This window comes from Elephas maximus, chromosome 10, assembly GCF_024166365.1.
Source record: "Elephas maximus indicus isolate mEleMax1 chromosome 10, mEleMax1 primary haplotype, whole genome shotgun sequence".
In the NCBI taxonomy this organism is placed as follows: domain Eukaryota; kingdom Metazoa; phylum Chordata; class Mammalia; order Proboscidea; family Elephantidae; genus Elephas; species Elephas maximus.
The window spans coordinates 106,579,045-106,604,626 of record NC_064828.1 but is presented as its reverse complement, the minus strand read 5'-3'; the positions used below and the strand labels follow the sequence as shown (position 1 = coordinate 106,604,626).

General features: G+C 50.8%; 1 protein-coding gene across 3 annotated transcripts in view; it reads left to right on the top strand.

Moving 5' to 3' along the window:
- The window catches only part of ITPK1 (inositol-tetrakisphosphate 1-kinase), a 183,811-nt gene that overhangs the window by 92,106 nt on the left and 66,123 nt on the right, over positions 1–25,582 (top strand). For all 3 annotated transcript variants that reach the window (XM_049899713.1, XM_049899715.1, XM_049899714.1), the window contains one exon: positions 17,586–17,711. In XM_049899713.1, the coding sequence (XP_049755670.1) occupies positions 17,586–17,711 (126 nt within the window). The remainder of the gene's footprint in view (positions 1–17,585; positions 17,712–25,582) is intronic.

The following is a 25,582-nucleotide window of genomic DNA, read 5'->3' as shown; positions in this document are numbered from 1 at the left end:
ACTCCCAAAGAGAAGGGCTGGTTTCTCAGGGTACTACTGACCTGGGGTGACGGTTGTGACCTGCTGGCCTGAGCTCACAAGCAGCTGCTCAGAGCTGTAGAGTGCATCACACTCTGCAGAATAGCATTGCCCCGTCTTGGATTTGGTGGAGTCACAGTGACTCGCCAGGATCACAGCTAGAGCTGGGTCAGCACATGCCACTCCAGGACATGGCTAAACCACTTGTCATCGAGTTGATTCCTACTCATGGCGACCCCATGGGTGTCAGAGTAGAACTGTGCCCCATAGGGTTGTTTTTTTTTTTTAAATAATTTTTATTGTGCTTTAAGTGAAAGTTTACAAATCAAGTCAGTCTCTCACACCAAAACCCATGTACACCTTGCTACACACTCTCAATTACTTGGCCCCTGCTCTCTCCCTCCACTCTCTCTTTTCGTGTCCTTTTCGCCAGCTTCTAAGCCCCATAGGGATTTCAATGACTGATATTTTGGAAGTAGCTCGCCAGTCCTTTGTTCCAAGGTGCCTCTGGGTGGACTCAATCCACCAACTTTCATGTCGTTTCCAAGAGCTTAACCGTTTGTGCCACTCAGGGACTCGAGGATATCGATAATCAGAAGATATTCCAGGGTGTGCCGTGTACATGATCCATGGGGTCTTCCTCCAGTCACTGGGTGGGGCTAGGGTTTGGGGGTTGTCAGATGCATTTTCTAGGGTCTTGGTGGTGGTGGTTCAGTTAAGTCTCCGGGTCTCTGAGACCAGAGTCCTCGCAGGTGAGCTTGGGAAGGGGTTTGGCATCAGTTTCTCCGTTGTCAGTCTGCATTGCCCCTGAGTGAATTACCGTTCCTGAGACACAGGAACGGCTCCTGCTGAAGCTGGCGCAGCCCACTGTCTTTCCAAAGGATTTTGAGTATCGAGCCTCTCATTTTCATGGACTGCTTTTTTTTTTTTTTTCCTAAATACTCTTTCATTAGCATTATATCAAATACCAGTTTGGAAACTGCCTCAAGCATTGCTTCCTTTGGAAATAAATGAGTACAGAAAAAGTACTGCTTTGGGGCTTAAAAGATAATCTATGCAGGCTTTATAGAAATTTGACTCAAAAATTTTCCTCCCTTATTGTTAAAAAGGATGTACAGAAGAGTTGCTGTTTTGGCTTGGGAGAATTCCTAGCCGTTCGGGAGGAATATGGAGATAAAGGAAACATTGAGATGTGTTTTTTTGTTGTCAGCAGAAGAAAACAGCCTGAGCTAGGGCAGGGAGGCGGGAGCATGTTGAGGTTTGAAATGGAGATCCTGGTTGGGGTGGGCAGGTATTCTCATACCACCAGCTCTTGGAGCCAGACCCAGAGACTCAGTGGGGTCTGGGGCCCTCGTTTTAAAGACTAGACCCCCAAGTTGTTACTGCTGTTAGCTGCTGTTAAGCCACCCCAACTCATGATGAACCCAACGCACAGTGCAATGAAACGCTGCCCGGTCCTGCCCCGTTCCCATGACCAGTTACAGATTGGACCTTTGTGATCCACAGGGTTTTCATTGGCTGATTTTCAGAAGTAGATCACCAGGTCTGTCTTCCTAGTCCATCTTGGTCTGGAAGCCGCCCTGAAACCTGTCCAGCATCACAGCAACACGCAGGCCTCCACTGACAACGGGTGGTAGCTGCACATGAGGTGCACTGGCCTGAGATTGAATTTGAGTCTTCCGCATGGAAGGCAAAAATTCTACCTCTGTCCCAAGCCCCCAAATTACAGACAAGGAAATGACAGCCCAGGGTCATGTTGTGAGTAGTGCCAGATCCTTGACCCATAGCCTCTCTCTAAAGCATCGTGGCTTTTGAAGTTCTTACTTAACCCCATGCCCTGGGGGGCCATAACAATGGCAATTGCCATTTATTGAGGGCTTACCACTTGTAGTGGCAAGGTGTTGATCCTCACATGTGTTCACTCCAACTTCTAGAGTAATCTCTTCAGAGGGAACTGTGGCCATCTAAAGCCCATGCTTGGAGCTCCCTGTGGCTTCCTGCTGCATTTGGAACGTGTTCCCAGCTCCTAACCATGCCTTTGAGGCTCTGCACAGCCCATCTCCTTGCACCACGCCCCCCCACCTACACCCACCTTAAACCCGTTGCCATCGAGTTGATTCTGACTCATGGTGACCCCGTATGTCACAGAGTAGAACTGTCCCACAGGGTTTTCTTGGCTGCAGTCTTTATGGAAGCAGATCTCCAGGCTTTACTTCTGTGGAGCCACTGGGTGGGTTCGAACTGCCGACCTTTAGGCTATCAGCTGATCACAAACTGCTTGTGCCACCCAGGAACCTATTCTGCGCCCACACTGGCACCTTTGTGTTGCTGAGACCCACCAATGCAGCCTCTCCTCAGGGCCCTGCGCTTGCTGTCCCCTTCGCCGGGAACTCTTCCTGGATCCTCCTGCTCTTTCGGGTCTCAGCTCAATGTTGCTGCCTTAGACATGCTTCTGCTTTCCCGTCATGCTCTCTCACACTCACTTCATTGATGTAACACGTGATGGCCCCTGGAATGGTTTTGTTTACTAGTTGATTGTCCACTTCGCCTGACTAGAATGGTCCTGAGAATGGGGACCTGACTGTCTTCACCATTGCATCTTCAGTGCTTGAGCAGTGCCAGGCACAGAGTCTACGCTTACGGTGATGAGTAATAAGTGAGTGAAGACACAGCCCCATGCCGCAGGTGCTGTTGCTATCCCTGTTTTCCACTGGTGCAAACTGACGATTAGAGAAAACACACCGGAGTAAAGGACAGGCTTCGTGTGTGCTTCACGACGCAGTAGCAGTTTCTCTTCTTTATTTAAGTCTTAGATGAAGAGCAGAAGTGAGAAGTGTTGCCAGTATTGCATTCTTGATGTTTTGTGTCAAACGGGACACATTTCGCTTCATTATATTTTTGTGTGTTCTCTCGTCAGTCTCTGCTGCGTGCGAAGCTCACCCCGCAGCCGCGGGGGGCTTGACTATCACACTTACAGTCGAGTTTGCTGAGCACGCATCTGTGTGAGACCTGGTGTCGGGCAGGGGCTGTGCGTAGGCACAGATTTCAAGCGTACTACCTGGGGGGGCAGGTGGGATCAGGACCAGCCTGTCCCCTACCTGAAATCCTTGTGGGAAGCATAGGGGAGGGGGCAGCAGGGTGTCTGGCAAGGTGGCTGGGGTTGGCATTAAAACAACATGGTAATTAATGGATGGGAATGCCATTGGCAGGTGCTGTCGAGGCAGTTTTGACGAATCGTTGCCCCATGTGACAGGTAAAACTGCCCCATAGGGTTTTCTAGGCTGTAATTTTTGCAGGAGCAGATTGCCAGGTTGCTCTCCCAAGGAGCCGCTGGGTGAGTTCACACTGCCAACCTTTGGGTTAGCAGTGGAGTGGTCAACTGTTGTGCCACCAGGGCTCCTCAATGGAAGGGAATAGAGAGACAAAGAGACCCAAATAAATATGGGAGTTAGTGTATGAAAATAGTGGCATTTGAAAACAGTGAGCAGAAGATGGGTTATTAACAGATGGGATTGGGACATTTGGGTATGCAACTGAAAAAAGAAAACACACAGATTCATACTTCAAACATAGATTCATAAGTCATAATGTCCGCCCAGAGAAATTCCAGCCGGATCAAAGATTCAGTTATAAAAAGTGAAGACACCGAGTTTCTGTTCATGAGGATGGAAAGTTTGGCAGTGGACATGGACGATGGTTGCACACGATTGATGACTTGGTGTCACTGAGTTATACATGTGAAAAAATGTTGAATTGGCAAGTGTTGTGTTACATGTGTATTTTTACAACAATTAAAAAAAAGAAAAAGTTCTGGGAAAAAAAAATAAGCCATGGGATAATTTTTAAATAATCTTGTGAGCGAAGAATCCCCAGATGAAAAAACTGGTAAACTGGAATTGCATGGAAAGTAAGCTTTTCTGCATGGCACACCCACCGTTAGTGCAGCGAAAAGACAAGCAACAGATTGAGAGACACTAAGTAGGCATTGCTGCCTCGTGCCGTGGGGGCCCTTGTCTCCCAAAGCCACTGTGTCCACTCCTGTTATGCTGGGTGGTGGTGCTGGGCGCCAGGCCTCTCGGCTCAGAGAGCTCCCGATGACCTGATGTGCTATGTTGGGAGTCGGCAGGATGGAAAGACCCAGAATCCTGGCCCTTGATGTGGCAGTGATGCTTCCTCAACACCTGTTCTTCTTGACACAGGTGGTTCCCAGGAGAGGACGTTTTAGGTGAAAGCGTCAGGCTCGCCAGCTGGGGTTTCTGAATTGCCCCCTTCTCCGGGAACTGTGGTCAAGACTGCACTGGGGACCCTCTCGCCGCAGTGCCCCCGGCGGACATTCCTGCCTCTGGCTCTGGAGGACAGGAATGGCTTCTCTGAGCACATCTCTCTCCTCACAGCAGCCTCTCAGCCGCCCTCCACATCTCAGGAAAGATGTGTGGCAGGCTGCTCCTCTCGGCCGCTCTCCTTCCGAAGGACAGCAGGTGGCTTAAGAACCTCTGTCCTGGAGCCACAGGGGACTTGGGTGTGAATCCTGCCTCCCTCTGTACTGGTTATACAGCCTCAGACAGGTTATCTTGCTTTCTAGAACCTTCGTTGACTCATCTGTGAAATGGTAACAACTGCCCCTGCCTCCTAAGGTTAGTGCAGGGATTAGATGAAATAACATGTAACATGCTCAGCACAGCCTGGTGTGCCGGGGATGGGGGGCAGGAGGGGAGCCCTGCAGGTCCTGGTGGAGGTGATTATCAGGATCGCGCTTGTGGTGGGCCAAAAAGGCAAGAGAGGTGTAAATCCAAGTGAGAGAAAATGCAGCCACATGGAAGGAAGGCCGTCGTAATTGCTCTCATCTGTGCGGCATGTTCACTGCTTATGAAGGGAGTTAGTGGTGTCCCCTCGTTGCTTCCTCCTGACGGCTGTCGGCTGTCAACTGTCGGAAGATATCTCTTCACCTTCACTTTCCAGGGGAGAGAAACAGGCTGAGGGAGGTGAGGGGCCTGCCAGCCCCAGCACTGCACAGCCAGAGATAGCTCCTGCCCGCAGCCTATAGGCACTTCTGCCTGGGAGTTGGAGGCTCTGTGCTCATGGTGGCTCAGGGAGTGCTGGAGACAGTGGGTCCATGTGAGTTTCCATGTTGGGGCCTAGGGACTAGAGATAAGTAAGGGAGGGGGCCCTCCTCGCCCCTTCCTTCCATGTGTGCATGCATGCACCATCTTTATTTGGACTTTGTTATGTGGCCTTCATGTGGGTCCAGATCTGCTGGCCATTTTTATGCTTTCACACACTCTCTCTCTCTTTCTTTTCTTTCTTTCCCACTGTGAACAATACCCAGGATGAAGCAGCCCACTGGGCCAAGCCACATGGGATCAGGGGACTCAGCTGACAGGTGTACGGGATTGGCGGATGGGCTTTTCTGGGATGTTGGAGAATGGCCACATTCCTGGGGTACCTCTGGGCAAGATTTCTGCCTTCTCATTCTAAGGGATAGGACAAGTAAGCTTCCTTTTACAGGGTTAATCCCTGTTCCTCTATTTCGTCCAAACTAAATTGTAACTTTAAAAAAAAATCCCAGCAAGAAATCCGAGGTGAAAAGGAAGCGTGTGCTGTCACATTACAGGGATAGTAACTAGAGTCATATAACAATGTTTGTATAAATTTTTGTATGAGAAATTAACTTGAGCTGTAAAACACAATAACATAAAAAACATAACTTTCACTTAAAGCACAATTGAAAAAAAAAAAAAACTAACAAAAAAAATAAGAAAAATCCCAACAAAACCCTAGTCTCATCCTTGCTCACCTGTCGGAGCTCATTTGATTTAACTTTTCTCTCCACACCCCTTCCCTTCCACACTTCCTTTGTTTCAAAAAACGAAGAAACTTTGGGGGCAGGGGAACCACCTATTTATTTTATCAGTGAGAATAGTCTATGTTGTGCTGCATTAACAAACCACCCCGAAATCTCCATAACTTAAAACAGTGAGTTGTTATTTTTCACTTACCCTACATGTCTGTAGTCAGTCAGCTGAGGGCTCTACTCATCATAATCACTACAGGAGCCAAACTGACTGAGCCGCCATCTTGAATGTTGTTGTCCTGTGGGAGGGGAGAAAGAGAGCTCTGGAGGCTCGCACATGTGCAGGTAAATACTCTGGTCAGGAAGTACCGTGGTTGACCTTTTCTCACAGCCCGTTGGCCAGAACAAGTCATGTGATCTCACCCACTTACAAGGAAGCCAAGAAGCAGTCTTGCCATGTATACCATAATGGGGTACTATACCATAATGAGGAGCCCTGCTGGCATAGTGGTTAAACATTCAACTGCTAACCAAAAAGGTCAGCAGTTCAAATGCAGCGGCCACACTGTGGGAGAAAGATGTGGCAGCCTGCTTCTGCGAAGATTTACAGCCTTGGAAACCCTATGGGGCAGTTCTCCTCTCTCCTATAGGGTCGTTATGAGTCGGAATCAGCTCGACAGCAGTGGGTTTGGTTTTTTTTTTTATTTAGTGCTATAGTTGATTTGTTGGTTGCCATCAAGTCAGCTCAAACTCATGGTGATTTTATATATAACAGAATGAAATGTTGTCCGGTTCTGCATCATCTTCGTGATCATTGATATGTTTGAGCCCGTTGTTCCAGCTGTTGTGTCAGTCCATCTCGTGGAGGGCTTCCCTTGTTTTCACTGACCCCCTGCTTCAGCAAACATGATGTCCTTTTCTAATGATTGGTCTTCCTTGATGATGTATCCAAAGTAAGCAAGACGAAGTTTCGCCATCCTACTTTTAAGGAGCACTCTGGCTGTATTTCTTCTAAGACTGATTTGTTTGTTCTTCTGGCAGTCCACGGCATGTTGAATAGTCTTTGCTGACACTGCAGTTCAAATGCATCATCCCTTTCTTTTTCATTGTCCAGCTTTCGCATACATATGAGGTGACTGAAAAGACTGAAACCTGCTCTTAAGTGCGGAGTAGCTAGATCAAACGGAAGCCATAATGTCTACCAAACCCACTGCCGTGGAGTCGATTCCAACTCATAGCAACCCTATAGGACAGAGTAGAACTGCCTCGTAGGGTTTCCAAGGCTGTAAATCCTTATAGAAGCAGACTGCCACATCTTTCTCTCGTGGAGTGGCTGGTGGGTTCAAACTGCTGACCTTTCTCAGTTAGCAGCTGAGCACATAGCCGCTGCACCACCAAGGCCCCTGCCATAATGACTACTATACCCATAATCCCTCCATTTTCATTTTTTGTTTTTCCTTTTGAGCTCTGTCCACAGCAAGTGTTTCGTAAGGTGGTAATCCAAGCAGATACCCTTGTTTCCACCCAAGCCTCATCATTGCCCTCTCGGTGGCTGTTTAATGTCCCCTTCTGTGGCTGTGCCAGTCACTTACTTAGGCAGCCCCAGATTATGGACAGTTAAGGTATTTCCATGTCTCTCTGCCTTGGAACTCTCCCTGGGCCAAGAGCAGTTTTTGCCTGTTGATTGTTTCATTTAGCTGGCATCCCAGGAGTGGGCTTGCTGGGTCAAAGGGCATGGGTATGTTTATTCTTTTAATCTACTCTTGAACCTGGTTCTGCAGCATTGGGCCCAGGCCAGGGTTTTCCCAAATCCTGAGAACTCAGGGTCAGTCCCGTTCTTAAGGAACCGTGTGTGCTGGGTGGGCGTAACTTTTCTGGCTCATTGAAGTAAAGTCTGCCCGCAGAGTCATAGAACTTCAGAGCCACAAGGAATCTTCATCAAGCCCTTTAGTCCTGGCCCCTCATTTTTTAGGGGAAAAGGGTTTTTCGCTTATCTGCCTTAGCCAGATTGCAGTTTCTTCCCATTACCCTGGTAACTGGAAACTAGTTACTGAGAAATTGGGGAATTGGGTCAGGGAGCGTTGACGACAGCTCTCCTCCCCAATCCTAGGCACAGGCTGCTGAGCTGATGAGCCTGTCCTTGGCCAGCCTGCTGGTATTAGCTCCTGAAGGCTTGGTGGCCAGCCTCAAGTGACTCCCAGCTCTGAAGGACACTGGGTGTTTTTGGGAGTGACAGTTGGTCTTGCCAGGAAAAAGTCTTTTGCCTGTTCTCCCTGTGTCTCCTTCTAGAGCCAAACCCACTGAAAAACATGTCCCTGGTGCAGAATCTGCAACAGTCAAGCTCGCTTGTGAAGTCTGGCCACGAGGTTCCCAGACCTGCGTTTTCTTTCAGGGGAGAGCTGCTTCTGCCTGGCCAGGCATCACCACACTGGCTACGGCAGCCCTTTCCCAGGTGCTCAGGTCCTCAGAGGTCGCTGAGGAATAAATCAGACTTCAGCCCACACATCTTTCATCCAGGGCCACTTTGTTTCTTCCTTGGTCAAGACAAAACTTTCGACCTAGTGACTTCCATTTGAAGGCACAGCCAAAAACACACCAGTTCACAGGGGTGAATTTAGGGAGAAGGGAAGGAGAGCCCCAGATACCCTGGAGGACTTTGGGTTTCAAGGTTAATTGTCTGGCTTTGGCAGGAGAGAGATTTGGCACCCAGTGGAGCTGTAACTGTGACCTTGGGCAAGTTACTTAACCTCTCTGTGATTCAGTGTCCTCATCTGTACCTCTTGTGGCAAGTGCTTGTTAGCATGGTATGTGGCCCAAAGTAGGAACTCTGTGTTACCATCCTTGACAATGGCTGCAAATTTTAACATGGCAACACTTTGAAGAGTCCAATATGAGTCAGTGTCCAACCCAAAACCAAACCCAAACCATTGCTGGCGAGTCGAATTCCAACTCACAGTGACCCTGTAAGACAGACTGTAACTGCCCCATAGGGTTTCCAAGGATGGGCTGGTGGATTAGAACTGCCGACCTTTTGGTTAGCCACCGTAGCTCTTAACCACTATGCCACCAGGGCTCCACAAGTGTCCTAGACTTTGCAGAATTCAAATTCTGTCCTGTTCTTGCCCAGTCAGTGAGCTCTTATTGCCAGAATGTCAAGGAAATTTCCATTGGTCAGTAATAATGTAAAATAGTAAGAATAGAAAAAATAATTGTTGTTGTTAGGTGCCGTTGAGTCAATTCCACCTCATAGCAAGCCTGTGCACAACAAAGCGAAACGCTGTCCGGTCCTGCGGCATCCTCACAATTGTTGCTATGCTTGTGCCCATTGTTGCAGCCACTATGTCAGTCCATCTTGTTGAGGGTCTACCTCTTTTTCACTGACCTACTTTATCAAGCGTGACGTCTTTCTCCAGGGACTAATCCCTCATGACAACATGTCCAAAATACGTGAGATGTAGTCTCTCCATCCTTGCTTCTAAGGAGCATTCTGGTTGTAGTTCTTCCAAGACATATTTGTTTGTTTTAGCAGTCCATGGTATATTCAATATTCTTTGCCAACATTGCAGCTCAAAGGCGCAGTTCTTCTTTGGTCTTCCTTATTCATCGTCCAGCTTTCACATGCCTATGAGGTAATTAAAAACACCACAGCTTGGGTCAGGCACGCCTTAGTCCTCAAGTGACATCTTTGCTTTTTAACACCTTCAAGAGGTCTTTTGCCGCAGATTTGCCCAATGCAATGCGTCCTTTGATTTCCTGACTGCTGCTTCCATGTGTGCTGATCGTGGATCCAAGTAAGATGAAATCCTTGACAACCTCAGTCTTTTCTCCATTCATCGTGATGTTGCTTATTGGTGCAGTTGTGAGAAATTTTGTTTTATGTTGAGGTGTAATCCATACTGAAGGCTCTGGTCTTTGATCTTCATCAGTAAGTGCTTCAAGTCCTCTTCATTTTCAGGAAGGAGGATGTGTCATCTGCATAACGCAGGTTCTTAATGAGTTTTCTTTCTATCCTGATGCCCCTTTCCTGGCTTTAAACCATGCAGTATCCCCTTGTTCTGTTTGAATGACTGCCTCTTGATTCATGTACAGATTCCTCATGAGCACAATTAAGTGTTCCGGAATTCCCATTCTCTGCAATGTAATCCATAATTTGTCATGATCCACACAGTCGAATGCCTTAGCACAGTCAATGAAACACAGGTAAACATCTTTCTGGCATTCTCTGCTTTCAGCCAGGAGCCATCTGACATCAGCAATGACATCCCTGGTTCCACGTCCTCTTCTGAATCCAGCCTGAATTTCTGGCAGTTCCCTGTCGATATACTGCTGTAGCCAGATTCGAACGATCTTCAGCAAAATTTTACGTGTGTGTGATATTAATGATATTGTTCTATAATTTCCACATTCAGTTGGATCACCTTTCTTGGGAATAGGCATAAATATGGACCTCTTCCAGTTGGTTGTCCAGGTAGCTGTCTTCCAGATTTCATGGCATAGACGAGTGAGCACCTCCATAGCTGCATCCGTTGTTGAAACATCTCACTTGGCATTCCTTCAATTCCCGGAGCCTTGTTTTTCACCAGTGCTTTCACTGTAGCTTGGACTTATTCCTTCAGTATCGTTGGTTCCTGATCATATGTTACCTCCTGAAATGGTTGAATGTTGACCAGTTCTTTTTAGTATAGTGACTTTGTATTCTTTCCATCTTCTTTTGATGCTTCCTGTGTCATTTAGTATTTTCCCCATAGAATCCTTCAGTATTGCAACTTGAGGCTTGAATTTTTTTCTTCAAATTTTTCTGCTTGAGAAATGGTTCTTCCTTTTGGTTTTCTATCTCCAGGTCTTTGCATATGTCATCATAATACTTTACTTTGTGTTTTTGAGCTGCTCTTTGAAATCTTTGGCTCATCTCTTTTACTTCATCATTTTTTTCCTTTTGCTTTAGCTATTTGATTTTTGAGAGCAAATTTCAGAGTCTCTCCTGACATCCATTTAGATCTTTTCTTTCTCTCCTGTCTTTTTAATGACCTCTTGCTTTTTTCATGTGTGATACCCTTGGTGTCATTCCACAACTCACCTGGTCTTCAGTTATTAGTGTTCAGTGCATCAAATCTATTCTTGAGATGGCCTCTAAATTCAGGTGGGATATACTCAAGGTAGTACCTTGGCTTTCGTTGACTTGTTCTAATTTTCTTCAGTTTCAACTTGAACTTGGATATAAGCAATTTATGGTCTGATCGACAGTCAGCACCTGGCCTTGTTCTAACTGATGTTACCGAGCTTTTCCATCGTCTCTTTCCACAGATGTAGTTGATTTGGTTCCTGTGTGTTCCATCTGGTGAGGTCCATGTGTATAGTCACTGCTTATGTTGGTGAAAAAAGGTATTTGCAATGAAGAAGTCATTGGTCTTGCAAAATTCTGTCATGCGATCTCTGACATCGTTTCTGTCACCAAGGCCATATTTTCCAACTACCTGTTCTTCTTTGTTTCCAACTTTAGCATTCCAATCACCAGTAATTATCAGTGCATCCCGATAGCATGTTTGATCAATTTCAGACTGCAGAATTGGTAAAAATCTTCAATTTCTTCCTCTTTAGCCTTAGTGGTTAGTGTGTAAATGGATAGGATCCTACCACTGACAGTGTTATACTTCAGGACAGATCTTGAAATGTTCTTTTTGACGATGAATGCAACACCATTCCTCTTCAAGTTGTCATTCCAGGCATAGTAGACTACATGATTGTCCGATTCAAAATGGCCAGTACCAGTCCATTTCAGCTCACTAATGCCTAGGGTATCCATGTTTATGCATTCCATTTCATTTTTGATGATTTCCAATTTTCCTAGATTCATACATCGTACATTCCAGGTTCTGATTATCAGTGGATGTTTGCAGCTGTTTCTTCTTATTTTGAATCGTGCCACATTAGCAAATGAAGGTCCTGAAAGCTTGACTCCAACAGCATCATTAAGGTTGACTCTCCTTTGAATACACTCTTCTCATTGGCTGGGCACTGTGAAGAGTCTGTGCGAGGCTGAGAGACCTCAGGCAAGTTGTTTAAGCTCTCTGTGCCCCACTTCTGGGCACCCTCCTCATAGGTTATTGTAAGAATTGAATGAGTTCATGCATGTACCATGCTCAGAACAGAGCCTGGCACAGAGCAAGTGTGCAAGAGCTGCCCACTAGTGCTGGGATAACAAGGCTTCTTGCTTTAAAGATGAGGACATCGAAGTTCTGAGATGACCACACAGGCCTGTCCCTACACCTGTCTCACCCCTACACTGGCTTCAGTTGTGGGTTTTTGAGCTGAGAAGTCACTTGCAGCCTTTTCAGGCTGGTCAGAGAGTTGTAGATGTTTTGAGTGAGCCTCCACGATCATCTAACGCTGTGCATTTGCCGCAGCTCCGGAGCATGGAGCAGCCCGAGCAGGTGGGTGGGCAGCCAGTTCTCCCAAGTCCCCAGCCTCCCTGGACAGCTGCAGGGATGTCTGTGTGGTTCTTTTGAATCTAGTGAGTTATCAATCACGTGAGGACACTAGTAGATCAGAGATGGAACTCTCACCTTCTCTGCGGGAAACCTGGGTTTGATTCCTGGCCAGTTCACCTCTTGAGCAATCACCTATCTGTCAGTGGGGCCTTGTGTGTTTTGCTATGATGCTAAGTAGGTTCCAGCGGAGCTTCCAGTCTAAGACTGGCCAGGAAGAAAGGCTTGGTGATCTACTTCTGAAAATCAACTTTGGAAACACTAGGAGTCACAGCAGTCCAATATGCAGTGGGTCATGGGGATGGCGCAGGACTGGGCAGCATTTTGTTTTGTTGTGCATGTCGGCGCCAACTTCAACGGCAGCTAACAACAACATCGGTCATGTTAGGGCAGCACAGGTGGAAGTCTGGGGAAGAAGGGATAACTGGAGGGATAACCTGGTGAGTCCTGGGGGGAGCTGGAAGCCTCTGCTTTTGATCTCATCTTGGCCCACCTTCGTCTCCTGGCCTGTTTCTCCTCCTCCTCTCCCCACTTCCTAAACGTGTTCTCCTGCTTTCAGGCTGTATTAGACAAGCCAAAATCTTAGTGGCTTAACACAATAACAGTTGATGAGTTGTTTATATCTCACAAGGTCTTCCATAGGAACCTCTGCTTCCAGCCTGCAGGCGAAGCCTGGGAGAGATCTATGGGGAGGTTTTTTATAGGTCAGGTCAATGAACATGCAACGCGAACACTGATTGGCCAGAACTCAGTCACATGACCACCCCAACTGCAAAAGAGGCTGGGAAATGTAGTTCAGGCTGTGCCCTGCTCCAGAGGACAAAGGAAGCAGTTTGTTAGATGTTGGGGTCATGGGCCACCCTTTCCAACATCAGAGATCGTTGCCTGAGGTATTTGGAATTCACCAATACAAGGAGATTGTTTGATGCAGATGGCTTCTATATCTGTCTGGCTGTCGCCTCTACCTGGATCACACCTTCCTTTCCCACCCATCTCTGGAGGGGTCTGTATTAGTGTCTTAGGGTTGCTGTAACAAAATACCACAAACTGGGTGGCTTATAAGAACAGAAATGCATTGCTGCCTCATAGTTCTAGAGGCTGGGAATCTAAATCGGCATCTTAGCCAGGCCATGCTCCCTCTGAAGCCTCTAGGGAAGATCCTTTCACATCTCTCCCAGCATCTCCTAGCCCCAGTGTTTCTTGTCTCATAGCTGCAGCATCACTTGGCATCCTTCTTCTGTCCCAGTGACTCTTCTCCTCTTTTATAAGGACATTCAGTCTCATAGAATTAGGACCCACCCTTCTCCAGCATGACCTCATGGTAACTGTTATCTTCAAAGTCTCTACCTCCAAACGATGCCACACTCACAGGTACAGGGATTAGGACTTCACCTTATTATCTTTTGGGGGACACAGTTCAATCCAGAACAAGGTCCAAGTCTTCCTCCTCCGTCCTTCACCACTCGGCCTGGACACCCCCTCCCCCAGGACTCCATTTCTAACCCTCTTTTCAGGAAAGTCACGCACTTCCTCAAACTCCCCTACCCAGTGGTCTGCATCATTCACGTTTACTTTAAACCCTCCAGTTGCATTTAGTAGACACTTACTAAGCACCTACCTCGGCTTCTAGATCCTGGGGATGCTAGGCCTCTGCCTTCGTCTTTGGGACTTTCACAGTCCTGTTGAAGAGACAGAGAATTCTGGAATAGCTTTTTAATGAAAAGTTATAGCACAGTCCTGGAGGGTGTGCAGAGGGTTCGGGGATCTACGTGAGGCGAGGGGCCGCTGCCACATCCTGCTTGCATGAGCTGAGAAGCCTGAGGAGAGAGTGAGCTTGTGAGCCAGGACTTGGAAAGTGAGTAAGAGGCTGCTCTGGACGAGGGGCCTTGGGAGTGGGGAGACTTTGCAGGGTTAGGCAGAGAAGCGTTGTCTCACATAATAGGACCTGGAGACACACGTGGGGGTTAGTCACCCAGGTCTGCTTCCAGAGTGAGCCCAGAAGATCAAAAAGCTGACAGGAAGTTCTGAGAGAACGGGGCAGGCGCTTATCTACCCACTGCTTTGTCCCCAGCTGTGCCTGTTACACAGTAAGTGCCCAGGAAATACCTGTTCAATTAAGCGGCAAATTGTCCTGGTAAACACCCACCGCACACCGCATCTGTAAATGGAATGTTCTGGTCTACACCACAGCCCTTTGAGGCATCTAGTCCAGTCCAGTCACTGTTGAGTCAATTCCAACAGTTAATCATGTCCTCATGTTACAAACGGGGAAACTGAGGCACAAGGCAGTTTTAGGGCAATCTTGGCAGTGCCTGGCCACTTACTTGAGGAGAAGTAGGTGCCGAAAGAGCCTTTCGAGCCGCCAACAGCTCCACTTAGGCTGCAGGAGGCCGGGAGAGCCGGCCATGCCGGAGACCAGACTAGGCCGATGTATGTCCCAAGTTGCTATTCTCGTGAAAGGGTTTTACTGGCATAAAAATGCTTGGAAAATATACAAAGGAAGGTGGCCGGCTTCCAGAGCTCAACTGTTTACCTTCAGCAGAGCAAGTGGGAACACAGAGAGCTTATTTTCCAAACAGCATCGGTTGTCAGGTCTGCAGGCCAGTGGAAGGTGAGGACAGAACCCTGGGTCTCTTCTGCCCACCCCCCCCCCCGCCCCTCGAGCCTAGGGATCCCACGCAGGCTGATGTGTGTCCCTCTCCCCATGCTGCTTGGGAGAGCTGGAAGCTTCTCTGTGGAGATGGGGGCGCATTCTGACAGACGTGGGGCATGTTGCCCAGCACCACTGCGTGACCTCATTCCCTCTCGTCTGTGGCAGTCTTGGGCTGATATTGGCTTCTTGTTTATGGTCCCCATGGAGCCACAGGTTACAGGAAAAATGGGTTGTGTCCATGGCACCGTTTGAGGGTCGGCTGTTCCTTGCCCAAGTTACTACTTTCTACCAGCTTCTCTACCTTCTTTCAGATTCTGTTTTCCGGAAAGGGGGTTGGGTGGGATTGTAACGTGGAATCCCCAGTAGAACAGAAAGACCCCTACAGTATTCTGGTTTTATGGAAGGGGAAACTGAGGCCCAAGGGGATGGCAGCTTGGCAGAGGGGGAACCCTAGGTGCTGGGCAGCCTTGGTCCAGGCCCAGCTGGGCTGCTCTGACAGTTTGGCCTTACCCTGGCTGTGTGTCCTTCCTGGGGTCCTGGTGTCCTGGTCCATGAAGGTGGGAAAGTCACTAGCTCTGGGCTGGCTGCGAGGACAAGCTGGTGTTGGCGCTGGAAAGGCACTCGGCCATGCCCCTTCCTCCTCCTCGTCTGTGAGCCCCTCCACGTTCCTAACCCAGGAGAGACCATCAGTGTCCAACTAGCCCCGCTTTTGGTTCTGTTTTGTTTTGTACACAGGCCCGTTACCACAGGGCATGAGGAGTGATCTTTAGTATTTTTTTTTTATTAGATTTTTTAAAAATTGCGCTTTAGGTGAAAGTTTACAGAGCAGATTAGTTTCTAATTAAACAATTAATACACAAATTGTTTTGTGACATTGGTTGCCAACCCCGCGATGTGTCAACACTCTCCCCTTCTCCACACCAGGTTTCCTCAGTGTGTTCTTACCGTGAAGTCTAAGGTTGCTAAGAGTTGGAATCGACTCGATGGCAACGGGTATTTTTTGTTTCGTTTAGGGGATTTTTATTAAATAGAGGGAATCCCTTTACATCTTTCTTGGCAGGTGAAGAGAAACAGGAGTTGACGGTACTGGCATCCTCGCAGGAGAGAGCTAGCAGATCCCAAAGGTGTAAGTGGAAGGGAGTTTAATCAGGGACAATTACAAGTGTGGCCAGGGCCAAGAGAAATAACAGGACGTAGAAGGACCCCTGGCACTAGCAAGATGGCGAACTGTCACCCCCCAGGCCTGAGGGGACAAGGGGACAGAGGAGTGCTGCTGGTAGTCCTGGGTTGAGGGTCTGCCCCACTGGACAGGGGCTGTGGCTGCTGCCAGGAATGTGGCAGTGGGCAGGGCCATGAGGATGGTGGGAAGAAATAACCTGGCCTCTCTCCCCTGTCTTCTGCCCATGCCTCCGATCAGCCAGACTCAGCCAGAAGCCAGGGAACAAGGGTCCAGATGGACAAGGCTCTAGGGGATGACCTCCGGGCATAAAATAGGCTCCCAAAGAATGGAGGGACATCTTAGGCAGGCTTTTAAAGTCTCTGTTCTCCACTTTTCCTCAGTTGTAAACGTGTTTCTCATGGCGTGGTTAGGAAATGAAATAAATGTGGGTGAGCTTTTAGCATGGTGCCTGCTTAGAGTGGGTACGTGGAGCTGTCATCGTGATTTCTTTACTAATGACTTTGAAAAAAGGCAGCCAGGAATCCTGGTGGGAGCCCCAATTAGGGGTGGGGTGGGGCTCACAGTCTGCCTTGGCCTCTGCTGAGGCCACCCGGGGGGTCAGCCTGGTACCAGGCTGGCGCCACTGCCCCCAGGGACTGGCTCTGCAGGTGGCGGCTGCGTGCTAGGGCAGACATCTGGTGGGTTGGGAAGCTGGGTGTTCGGCTGCTCTGGCTGCTGGCAGGTGCTCCTGTCTTGGGGCCTGGTGATGCCGGTTGTCTGTCAGCCGATGGCTCCTGGCTCCCCTGGGGCCTGATCTTCCTAGCCCCATGCTCTTGAAAAAAATAAACACATCCATCCCCCCCGCCCCCCGCCCATGGAGCAAGTTGAGCAGAGTTTACAGGCAGCTTGCCTCCTTCACGGTCAGGATAAGCCCAGACTGCAGTGTGAAGTGCAAGCTGCTGGTTTCTCCCTTCATTAGCTCCAAGATCTGAGAAGCTCACAGCTTGTCTCAGACTTTATGTGATTTTGTGGAATGAGTATCAACTTTGGAATTGGACAGGTCTCAGTTCAGTCAGACTGTGTGATTTTAGTGTGTTGCTTCTCTCTGAGCCCTAGCTTCCTTTCCTGAAAGATCTAGGTTGTCGGGCAAATGGGCCGTATTCAAGGAATTCTTTCTCTTTAACGTGCTTTCACAGGTGACACTCACGTTACCTGTAGACGCTTTGTCTCCTTAATTCCATTTGTGTGTCTTCTGAATCCTGGGGAGCATGGGGCTTGGGAAGCAGAATTACGAACTCGGGGCTGCCCTCAAGGACTTAGGAGATGCTCAGTGGGGCCTTAGAGAATCCTGTGGGTGGAGTCTGCGTTCCCATGTGTTCCTAGAGGGCTATGGATGGGTGTGTGGGAGGGTGTGGGGATAGGAGAGGGTAGTGGGCCCTAGTGCTGAACTGTCCTTTCTCTCCGTGTCCCCTCTCACAGCTGAACCTCAACCGGCCAATCGAGGAGCAGGGCCCCCTGGACGTCATCATTCACAAGCTGACCGATGTCATCCTCGAAGCCGACCAGAATGACAGCCAGTCCCTGGAGCTGGTGCATCGGTTCCAGGTGAGCTAGGACTGTATGCCCACACCCAGCTGTGGGGGTTTACACGACGGAGAGGGAAGGCTCAGGGGTGGCTCTGACTCCGACTAGACAGGAGCTGGTGGGCAGGTGCTTTCCTCAGGGCCTCCTCACCTTGGGTGTGAAATGGGGGTTGAACTAGGGCATGGTTGGTGCCGCCACCCCACCTGGCAGACATTGTTTACTGAGTGCAGCTGTGGCGTCTGGATCCTCAGCATAGACACACATGGTCATGACCAGCAGCTGAGTTAGCACTGGGGAGAAGGGGGCTCGAGGGCCTTTGAGATAGAGTAGCCACTTGCCCTGACCCTGCAGCGTGGTCTCAGTGCAGGCCATTGCTGGACCCTGTGTGCACGCCTCTGAGTGTGGCTTCAGGTGTCTCAGGATGCTGATACCAGCCATGTCCCCTCAGCTGTCCACTCCTTCCAGCCCTATCTCCCACCAGCCCCCAGTCCTGACCCCCCTGGGCGTTTGTCCTTGAGTGGCTGCTTCTTTGGCTGCCGCTGCCTGCCCTGTGTCTTCCCTGCTGTGGACAAGAACGGGATTCAGTCCCCTGGGAAGCAACCCTAGGGTCATGAAAAACAAAGCCATATTATCAATGAAAATGTGGCTGACACCATGTGGAGCATCCTGAAGGCCTTCCTGGGGGAGGGGGTGCTTGAGCCAGCACTTTCCAGAGTGCAGTAATTAGAGGGTTGACGTCCTGTTTTCCTCTATCAGGACAAAGGGGACGTGGGCTCACCTCCTCAGCGCACAGTAGCCGTCCTGCTGACTGTGCTCGGCCTCCCTAGGGTCCCTGTGGCTCTCACTCAGCTCACCGCCCCCCACCCCCCCCCACACACATTTCCGCTTCCCCAGAGGCAGTTGCAGCCTGCTTATGGCTATCCTTGCCCCTGGGAGCTGTCCCCATAGCATGCACTCCAGGGCCTCTGCCTTGCCTGTGGCTTGAAGTCCTTGACGCTTGCTGGGCTGTTTTTACAGGGCTGGAAACCATGGGGAAGGCGTATTGAGGCTCATCCCTGACCCCATGGAGCATCAGTGTTCTCATCTGTAAAGTGGTGCTAATAATAGGAAAGCCTCATACAGCTGTTAGAGGGAGAAAGTGACACAGTCATGTAGCGTCTTAACCTAGTGTGTGTGTGCCCCCAGCAGATGCCCGGGACATGGTAGATATAATATTTATTGAGTTCCTACTGTATGCCAGAGCAGCCAAGTACACACACACGCAGCCCAGGGCAGGAAAGTGCTGAGCAGTGGAGGACAAATGGGTCCCCAGTGTCCATGTTCTTGGCCTTAAAGCATCTCAGCAAGAGAGAGAAAAGAGAGAGCGCACGTGAGCTTGCCAGGTGAGGCGTGGGACGTGCGGCTGCAGGATTCCAGCCCTGATGTACTTCTGGGTGGGTCCCTGGAATCTGTCCCAGCCCAGGGCACACACAAACGTGGCCCTCCACCGGGGCGGGTGGGGGATGGCCAAGGTGACCTCAGCATAACCTTACAGCCTCCAAGTTTGGGGTAAGTTTTCACTGCAGCCAGTGCCTCAAGCTAAAGCCGGATGTCTGATAAGGCCAGGACGTTTCCTTCCTTGTGAAGAGAACAATCCTTTAGGGAAAAGGGTGACAGACCGTGCTTTCTAGAGGCCCCAGGAAAAGAGCAGTCAAACGAAGGAGACTTGGAGAAGGACCAAGGCATGGGGGTTGGGGTGGGGAAGAGATGGGGGTGGTGGGGCAGGGCAGAGACCTCTCAGCTCAGTGCAGGCCTCCCTCCTGCCCCCAGGCCTGGTGCTGCAGACCTGGTCCTCTCGCTTGTGCATAAAATAATGGGTATTCGCATCCAGGTCTTTGGCAGGCAGACAAGAAGGAGGCTGACAAGAAGGAGGCTGACCCGCCTCCATCTCGGGCCAGTCCTGCTGTTTTAAACATCCTGTTTTAATATTTGCTCTTGAGAGATTCACAAAGTGGCATGGGCCTGGGTTGCGGGGGGGACGGGGCCACACAGCCAGAAACTAGCCAGGCAGAAGACAGAGCTCTCAGGGCTTGGGTTTGCAAAGCTGTCATCCCTTGGGTTTGCTGTGTGGCAGTAAAGCAGGACAGAGGTGGTTTGCTGCAGAAGGGGCTCCATTTGAAGGACCTTCTCCAAAAGCAATACTCGGGCCCCTGGGGAGGTGGTTTGGTGTCATGCTGGTTGAGAAAAATGAGTATCTGAGATATTCCTGACAGCTCTAGAACATTCCGCCCGTGGGATTCTCTCCCCAGCATTCTTCCAATAACCTCCAGGCTCCAGGGATGGAAAGGAATTCTCAGAGCTGAGAGCTTGTGCCTTTCTCGGCTGTCCTTGTGGACGGGTTGGAGGGTGTAGTCCCCTGCTTACTGTAGATCGTTAAAGCTGGTTGTCATAGAAACTACCTCCCCCCCTTAAGGTTTTTTTTTGATTGGCCTCAAAATGCCTTGGCTTGGAGAATCCTCGAGATGATTCAGTTGTTTTTCTGCTCCAAGGTTCATGTGGAGCCAGCAGCCTGGTGCCTTTGCGGCTGTGCCCGAGACTTGCTTATCAGTGAACAGACCGGACAAAGGTCCTGGGACCTCGCCACGCGGTGAGCCGTGCTGGCGCAGGCAGGGGCTGCACGTGAGGGGATCCCTGCCCCAGTGCTCAGCGGCCCCAGGAACCATCTGGCCTCTCAAATAGTTTCCTCGGGAGCAGCACGCCCTTCTCGCTGTGACATCGGTGTGGCCCTGCCCCTTTGCTGCCCATTCAGCCCCAGGATTGCCCGAAAGGGCTGCCGTGGTTGCTTCCAGCAGGCCCACGGAACAGTCAAGTGGATTGTCCTGGGGTTTTCCCCTAACTGGGCTTAGAAGAAGGAGCTTTGAGCCTGAATGAATGCCCCTTTACCCCGCCTTAATTAGCTAGAAGGGCGATAATTGTCCCCCAAATGGCCCTTGCCCCCCCGATCTGAACACATCCCACAGGGAGCATCTTCTCCACAGCAGCACTGAGCTCTGTCCAGGTGCTGGGGTTCCAGGTGAAACCTCCCAGCCAAGGAGGGGAGGCCCACAGGCAGACCAGGAATTGCCCCTGGAGGGATGAGATTGGACCACAGCACGACCTGGCTGGGACTAGTCCCTGGAGAAGGACATCATGCTTGGTAGAGGGTCAGCGAAAATGAGGAAAACCCTCAGCAAGATGGATTGACACAGTGCCTGCAACAATAAGCACAAGCATAACAACGATCGTGAGGGTGGTGCAGGACCAGGCAGTGTTTCCTTCTGTTGTGCATACGGTCGCTATGAGTCAGAACCAACTCGATGGCACCTGATAGATGGTCTCTTCACTTGGGGGTTGGCTTCAAGCACAGCTGGTATCCTTGGTGCTCGCAGAGAAGAAGTGTGCCTGACATGTGTGCTAAGTAGAGGGATATGGTGGGCACTGGCCCCCTGCAGGGCGAGCCTGTGTAGGGCCACAGCAGGTCAGTGGAGGGGGAAGGCCTGGGGGTTCATCAGATAGATAGCACTGCCTAATGGGTATGGGGGGGCTGCCTTGGGGTGTTGGAACATCAGTACCAGATTTCAGGGGCTCTCCATGCCCAGCTGTGGAGCTTGGACTTGATTTTGCAGATGTGGGGAGTGATAGGAGATATAACTGGGTTGAGAGAGGCCCAGCTTAGAAGGGTTGGTTGCCAGTGCCAGATGACTCTGTACAGGGTGTGGACTCTGTTTGGTCATGGGCACAGAGGGGCCAGGTGTTCCTGAGATGATATCGGATGCTTAGCAGGACCCTCACCCCCAGGTGCCCTGTGGTCCTGAGTTTCCTCTCGCTCAGCCACTGTGACAGGTGGCCTCTGCACAGCACGGGCCTTTCCCAGCATGCACAGGCCCATCCAGAGCAGGCCACCACCCACCTGTGGGTCCCTGCCAGCTGACTGTGGCTGGAGCGGGAGGGGAGCTTGCTCTTGGCCCTCACAGATACAGGAAGAACACACATGCCATCCCTCGCCCCTTTATAATTTATGTGGAAATGTCTAGAGCCCACAGATTTGCCTTTTGCTTCCCCTGGGCTCTTGGAGCCTCTGCAGCAGAGTGGTTCAGAACACTAATATTGCAGCCACATTGCCTGGCTCCACGTTGAAGCTCCTACCACTGTCTGCTGGTTGACCTTGGGCAAGTCTCCCAGCCTCCCTGTGCCTCAGTTCCCTTGCCTGTGAAATGGGGTGGTAATCGTCTCTAGGACCTCCTGGGCGGTGCAGCCAGTTAAGTGCGCAGCCGCTAACTGAAGGGTTGGAAATTCAAATCCACCCAGAGGCACCCCGAAAGAAAGGCCTGACGATCTCTGTCTCAAAGATCAGCCACTGAAAATGCTATGGAGCACACATGGGATCGTCATGAGCAGAGTCGACTGGACGGTAGCTGGTTTTTTAATCGCTCTTACGATTAAAAGTGAAGGGCTCCGTGTGCTGACGTGTGGAGCCCTCAGATCTTTGTCTGCACTTGGTACCAGCTGTGGTGACCCTGGGGGAGAGAGGAGGTCAGCTGCTGGGGCCTGGCTGGGAAGAGGAGCAGGCACGTTCAGGGACAGGACTCGAGATGGAGTGTGACTGGCCTCTTGCTGGCTGCGATGGCAGGCACCAGTTTCCTCCTGAGGATGCTGGGTGAGATGGCTTCAAGGCCCTCCCTGCTTTAACTGACCAGGCCAGGCTGGGCCACGCTGCAGTAACAGTCAGCTCCCAGACCTCAGTGGCCTTACCCAGCCCACAGGAGCCGGTGCCGCGTGCCCACGGAGGGCTGGCTGCTGCTCTGCTGTGTGTCTGGGTCCCTCGATGATGGAGCAACGCTGACAGGGCATCGTGCAGAGGGAGGGCAGCAAAGCGCATGTGGCTCTTAGTTTCTGCCCCAAAGTGACACATGTCACGGACTCTATAAATTTCACTGGCCACCACTGACTACAAGGGGCCAGGGAAGTGAGATCACCCTCCAGCGAAGGGCACCAGATATGGATGAACAAAATCCAGCAGCCCTTCAGCTCCCTTCTCTTCTTAAAAAAAAGATGATAAGTAAGCTCCCTCATTCACCGCCTGTCTGTCAGTTTGTGGTGCTGTGGTGCTTGTGTGTTAGCTGTGATGCCGGAAGCTGTAGGGGTGGAGAGAAAGTAGGTGAAACAAAAGTTACCGTTCTCCGCTTTCTAATCTGATGAGGAGGGCAGCATCTAAGCCTGTTAAAAGTCAAATCACCAGAAAATCTAAGCGAGCTTCTGTGTGTTTAGGGGGCACAGAATGGGAGGTGCCTCGGGGGGCGGGTGGGCAGGAAGCCCTCCGAGCACACACGTCTCATGTGCCCCGCTCTGCATTGGACACTTCACCTGTCTCATGCCATTTTGTCTCCATGCCAGCCCTTTTAAAAAATGGAATAACTTCCCCCATTTTCAGGTGGGAAAACTGAGGCCCAAGGAAGCTAAGTAACGTTCCCAGGGTCGTACAGATAGGAAGTGGCTGAGCCAGGACTGTAACTCATGCGTCTTGCAGATGTGCCTCAGTGGGGCTTTGGCCGGCAGCCGATGGGACTCGGGGTGCATGGGGTCACCATCCTGGGATTGCCTCCGAGCAGCAGATGCCACCAGTAATGAAACCTGGGCCTGCAGACACCACGGGAGGCAGAGCTGGCATATCCGGGCAGCCCTGGCCCGAGGAGCAGGGCGACCGTGAGGTCAGCCTCGTGATCGCTGCTGCCCTGGGTCACGAGGCCACTCCTCTTGTGGCGGGGACAGCTGTACAGTCTGACCATTGTTGGCCGAGCCTGGCGGGCAGCACCCATGAATCGCCCTTTCTGCTCCAGGAAAGTTGGTGACATTTAGTGCCATTAGCTGTTTAAGGATCTTTCCCGTGTGGAGAGGACACCCGGGACCCCAGGCAGACCCCACGACTTTATGACCCTATTACCAACCAGGAACAGAGCTGGACTGTGTGGAGCCCCAGTGGCTCAGTGGGGGGAGAGGGTCAGGCTGGTGGCCTGGCACTCTGGGGCCCTCTCCTTGTGTGTGGACAGTCACTGCTTTGTAGTACAGAGTTTGCGGTGTTTTGAGCTTTAGAAATATTAACGGCTCTTAATCATACACTTCTGCAAAATTATAGAAAGCACTTTTTATCCACGTTATTTCAGGGTTTCTCACCCTTCGCACTGTGGACGTTTTGAGCCAGGTAGTTCTTTGTGATGGGGGGCTGTCTCTTGCATTGTCAGATGTTTAGCAGCTTTCTTGGCCCCTACTCACTAGTTGCCATAACATTCCCTTCCTCCTGAGTTGTGACAACCAAAAATGTCTCCAGTCATTGCCAGATGTCCCCTGCTGAGAACCATTCCATTTCCTATGAGATCTAGTCATCAGTGTAGAGAGCTTAGGTGGGTGGACACGGAAGCCTCAGGCCAGTATCTTTGGGTTTTAGAGGTTGGCATCTCTTCCCCCACACCAGTCTACAATCTCATGGGTTCCTTCACTTCAGTAACACCCGGAAGGACCCTCCTTTCATTTCTTCTCCTGGTTTGTTTGGGGGGCATGATTTTATGACATGCTTCTGCTCTGCCCATGTGGGCTGCATGCCCACGATAAAACCCAGTGTGGTTTCCTTTGACTTCATGTAAAAAATCATAAAGCCACCTCACCTGGCAAGAGTAGAGCTAGTTAGGTGGACCATGTGCTGGGCCTCTGTTGACCTAGGTCCTCGGATGGACAGAATGAGGCATGAGGACATGTTCTGGGAACCGGGACTCTGGCTGAGGGCTGGTGTCAGGGTGGGGTGGGAGGTGGCAGGGCTGAGTTGGACATGGCGCCTTAGGCCTAGATCCAGGGGACAGGAAACTGCTGGGAATTTTGTACAGGGGAGGGGCAGCTCTGTAGGCTCACATGAACAGGTGTGTGAAGAAGGCAAGAAATAGTTAAGATGGGTCCTGGGAAGGAGCAAGGGGGCCCCTAGAAGGGGTGGGACCGGATTCTTGTGACCTTGGGCCAGGTGGCCCGTTCTCAGCCTCACCCTTCTCAGCTGTAGCTGAGGTGGTTGGGCCAGATGACCCCTATGACTGCCTTCCACCCCCCAACCCTGACTGTGCTTCCGTGAGTGGGGATCCTGCCTGTCCTGGCTTCATCTCAGCCTGCTGAGGAGCCACCTTCTCCTGACAAGGACACAGCCCTCCTGTCCCTTTCCTAGCCCCGGGCTATTTGGTCTCTGGGCCTCTCCCTGGTCACCCAAGTCCAGACAGGTGCTGTGTGTTGGGACAGAGGGCAGCCCCCAGGCTGTCTGTCAGATGAAGAGCCTCGGCGGGGGCCCTGCATCCTCCTCTGATGGGAGATGGAGGATGCTTACAAGTTTAGTCCTGAGACCTGAGGACAGGAAGCCAGGTACTGTGTTCAGTGGGAAAGAGGGTGAGAAGGCATTTGCTATCTGAAGATCGTAAAGCAGTCAACGTCTCAGCCCTCTGCCACAGCTTTCAGAGTTGCGTTTTAACTGGAGTGGCGTTTTCTCACAGACGGTGCTGCCAACGCTGTGAACAACAGGGTTTCTCCCCCACAGAACCCCGGTTTCTCCCACCATGGCTCACATTGCCCAACGGGTGGCCCCAGTGAGGTGTGGCACTGCAACACCTCCGGCCACCGAGGGAGTGGAAAGCAGACCTGTGCTCAGCGACCCAGGTGGACAGTTGTAGTGGCATCCGCTTTTGGGTGGGGGTGCCTGTGGCCAAAAGACCTTGGGGAGACGTGCCAGGGAGGGGTGTGTACCATATACATGGACCCTGTGGTCTATCTGGGTGCTCAGGCAGCCCTCTCAGCACCTCCCCCTTCATCTGGAAAGGGGATTCTCTCTGTCCCCGCCAGAGGCAGAG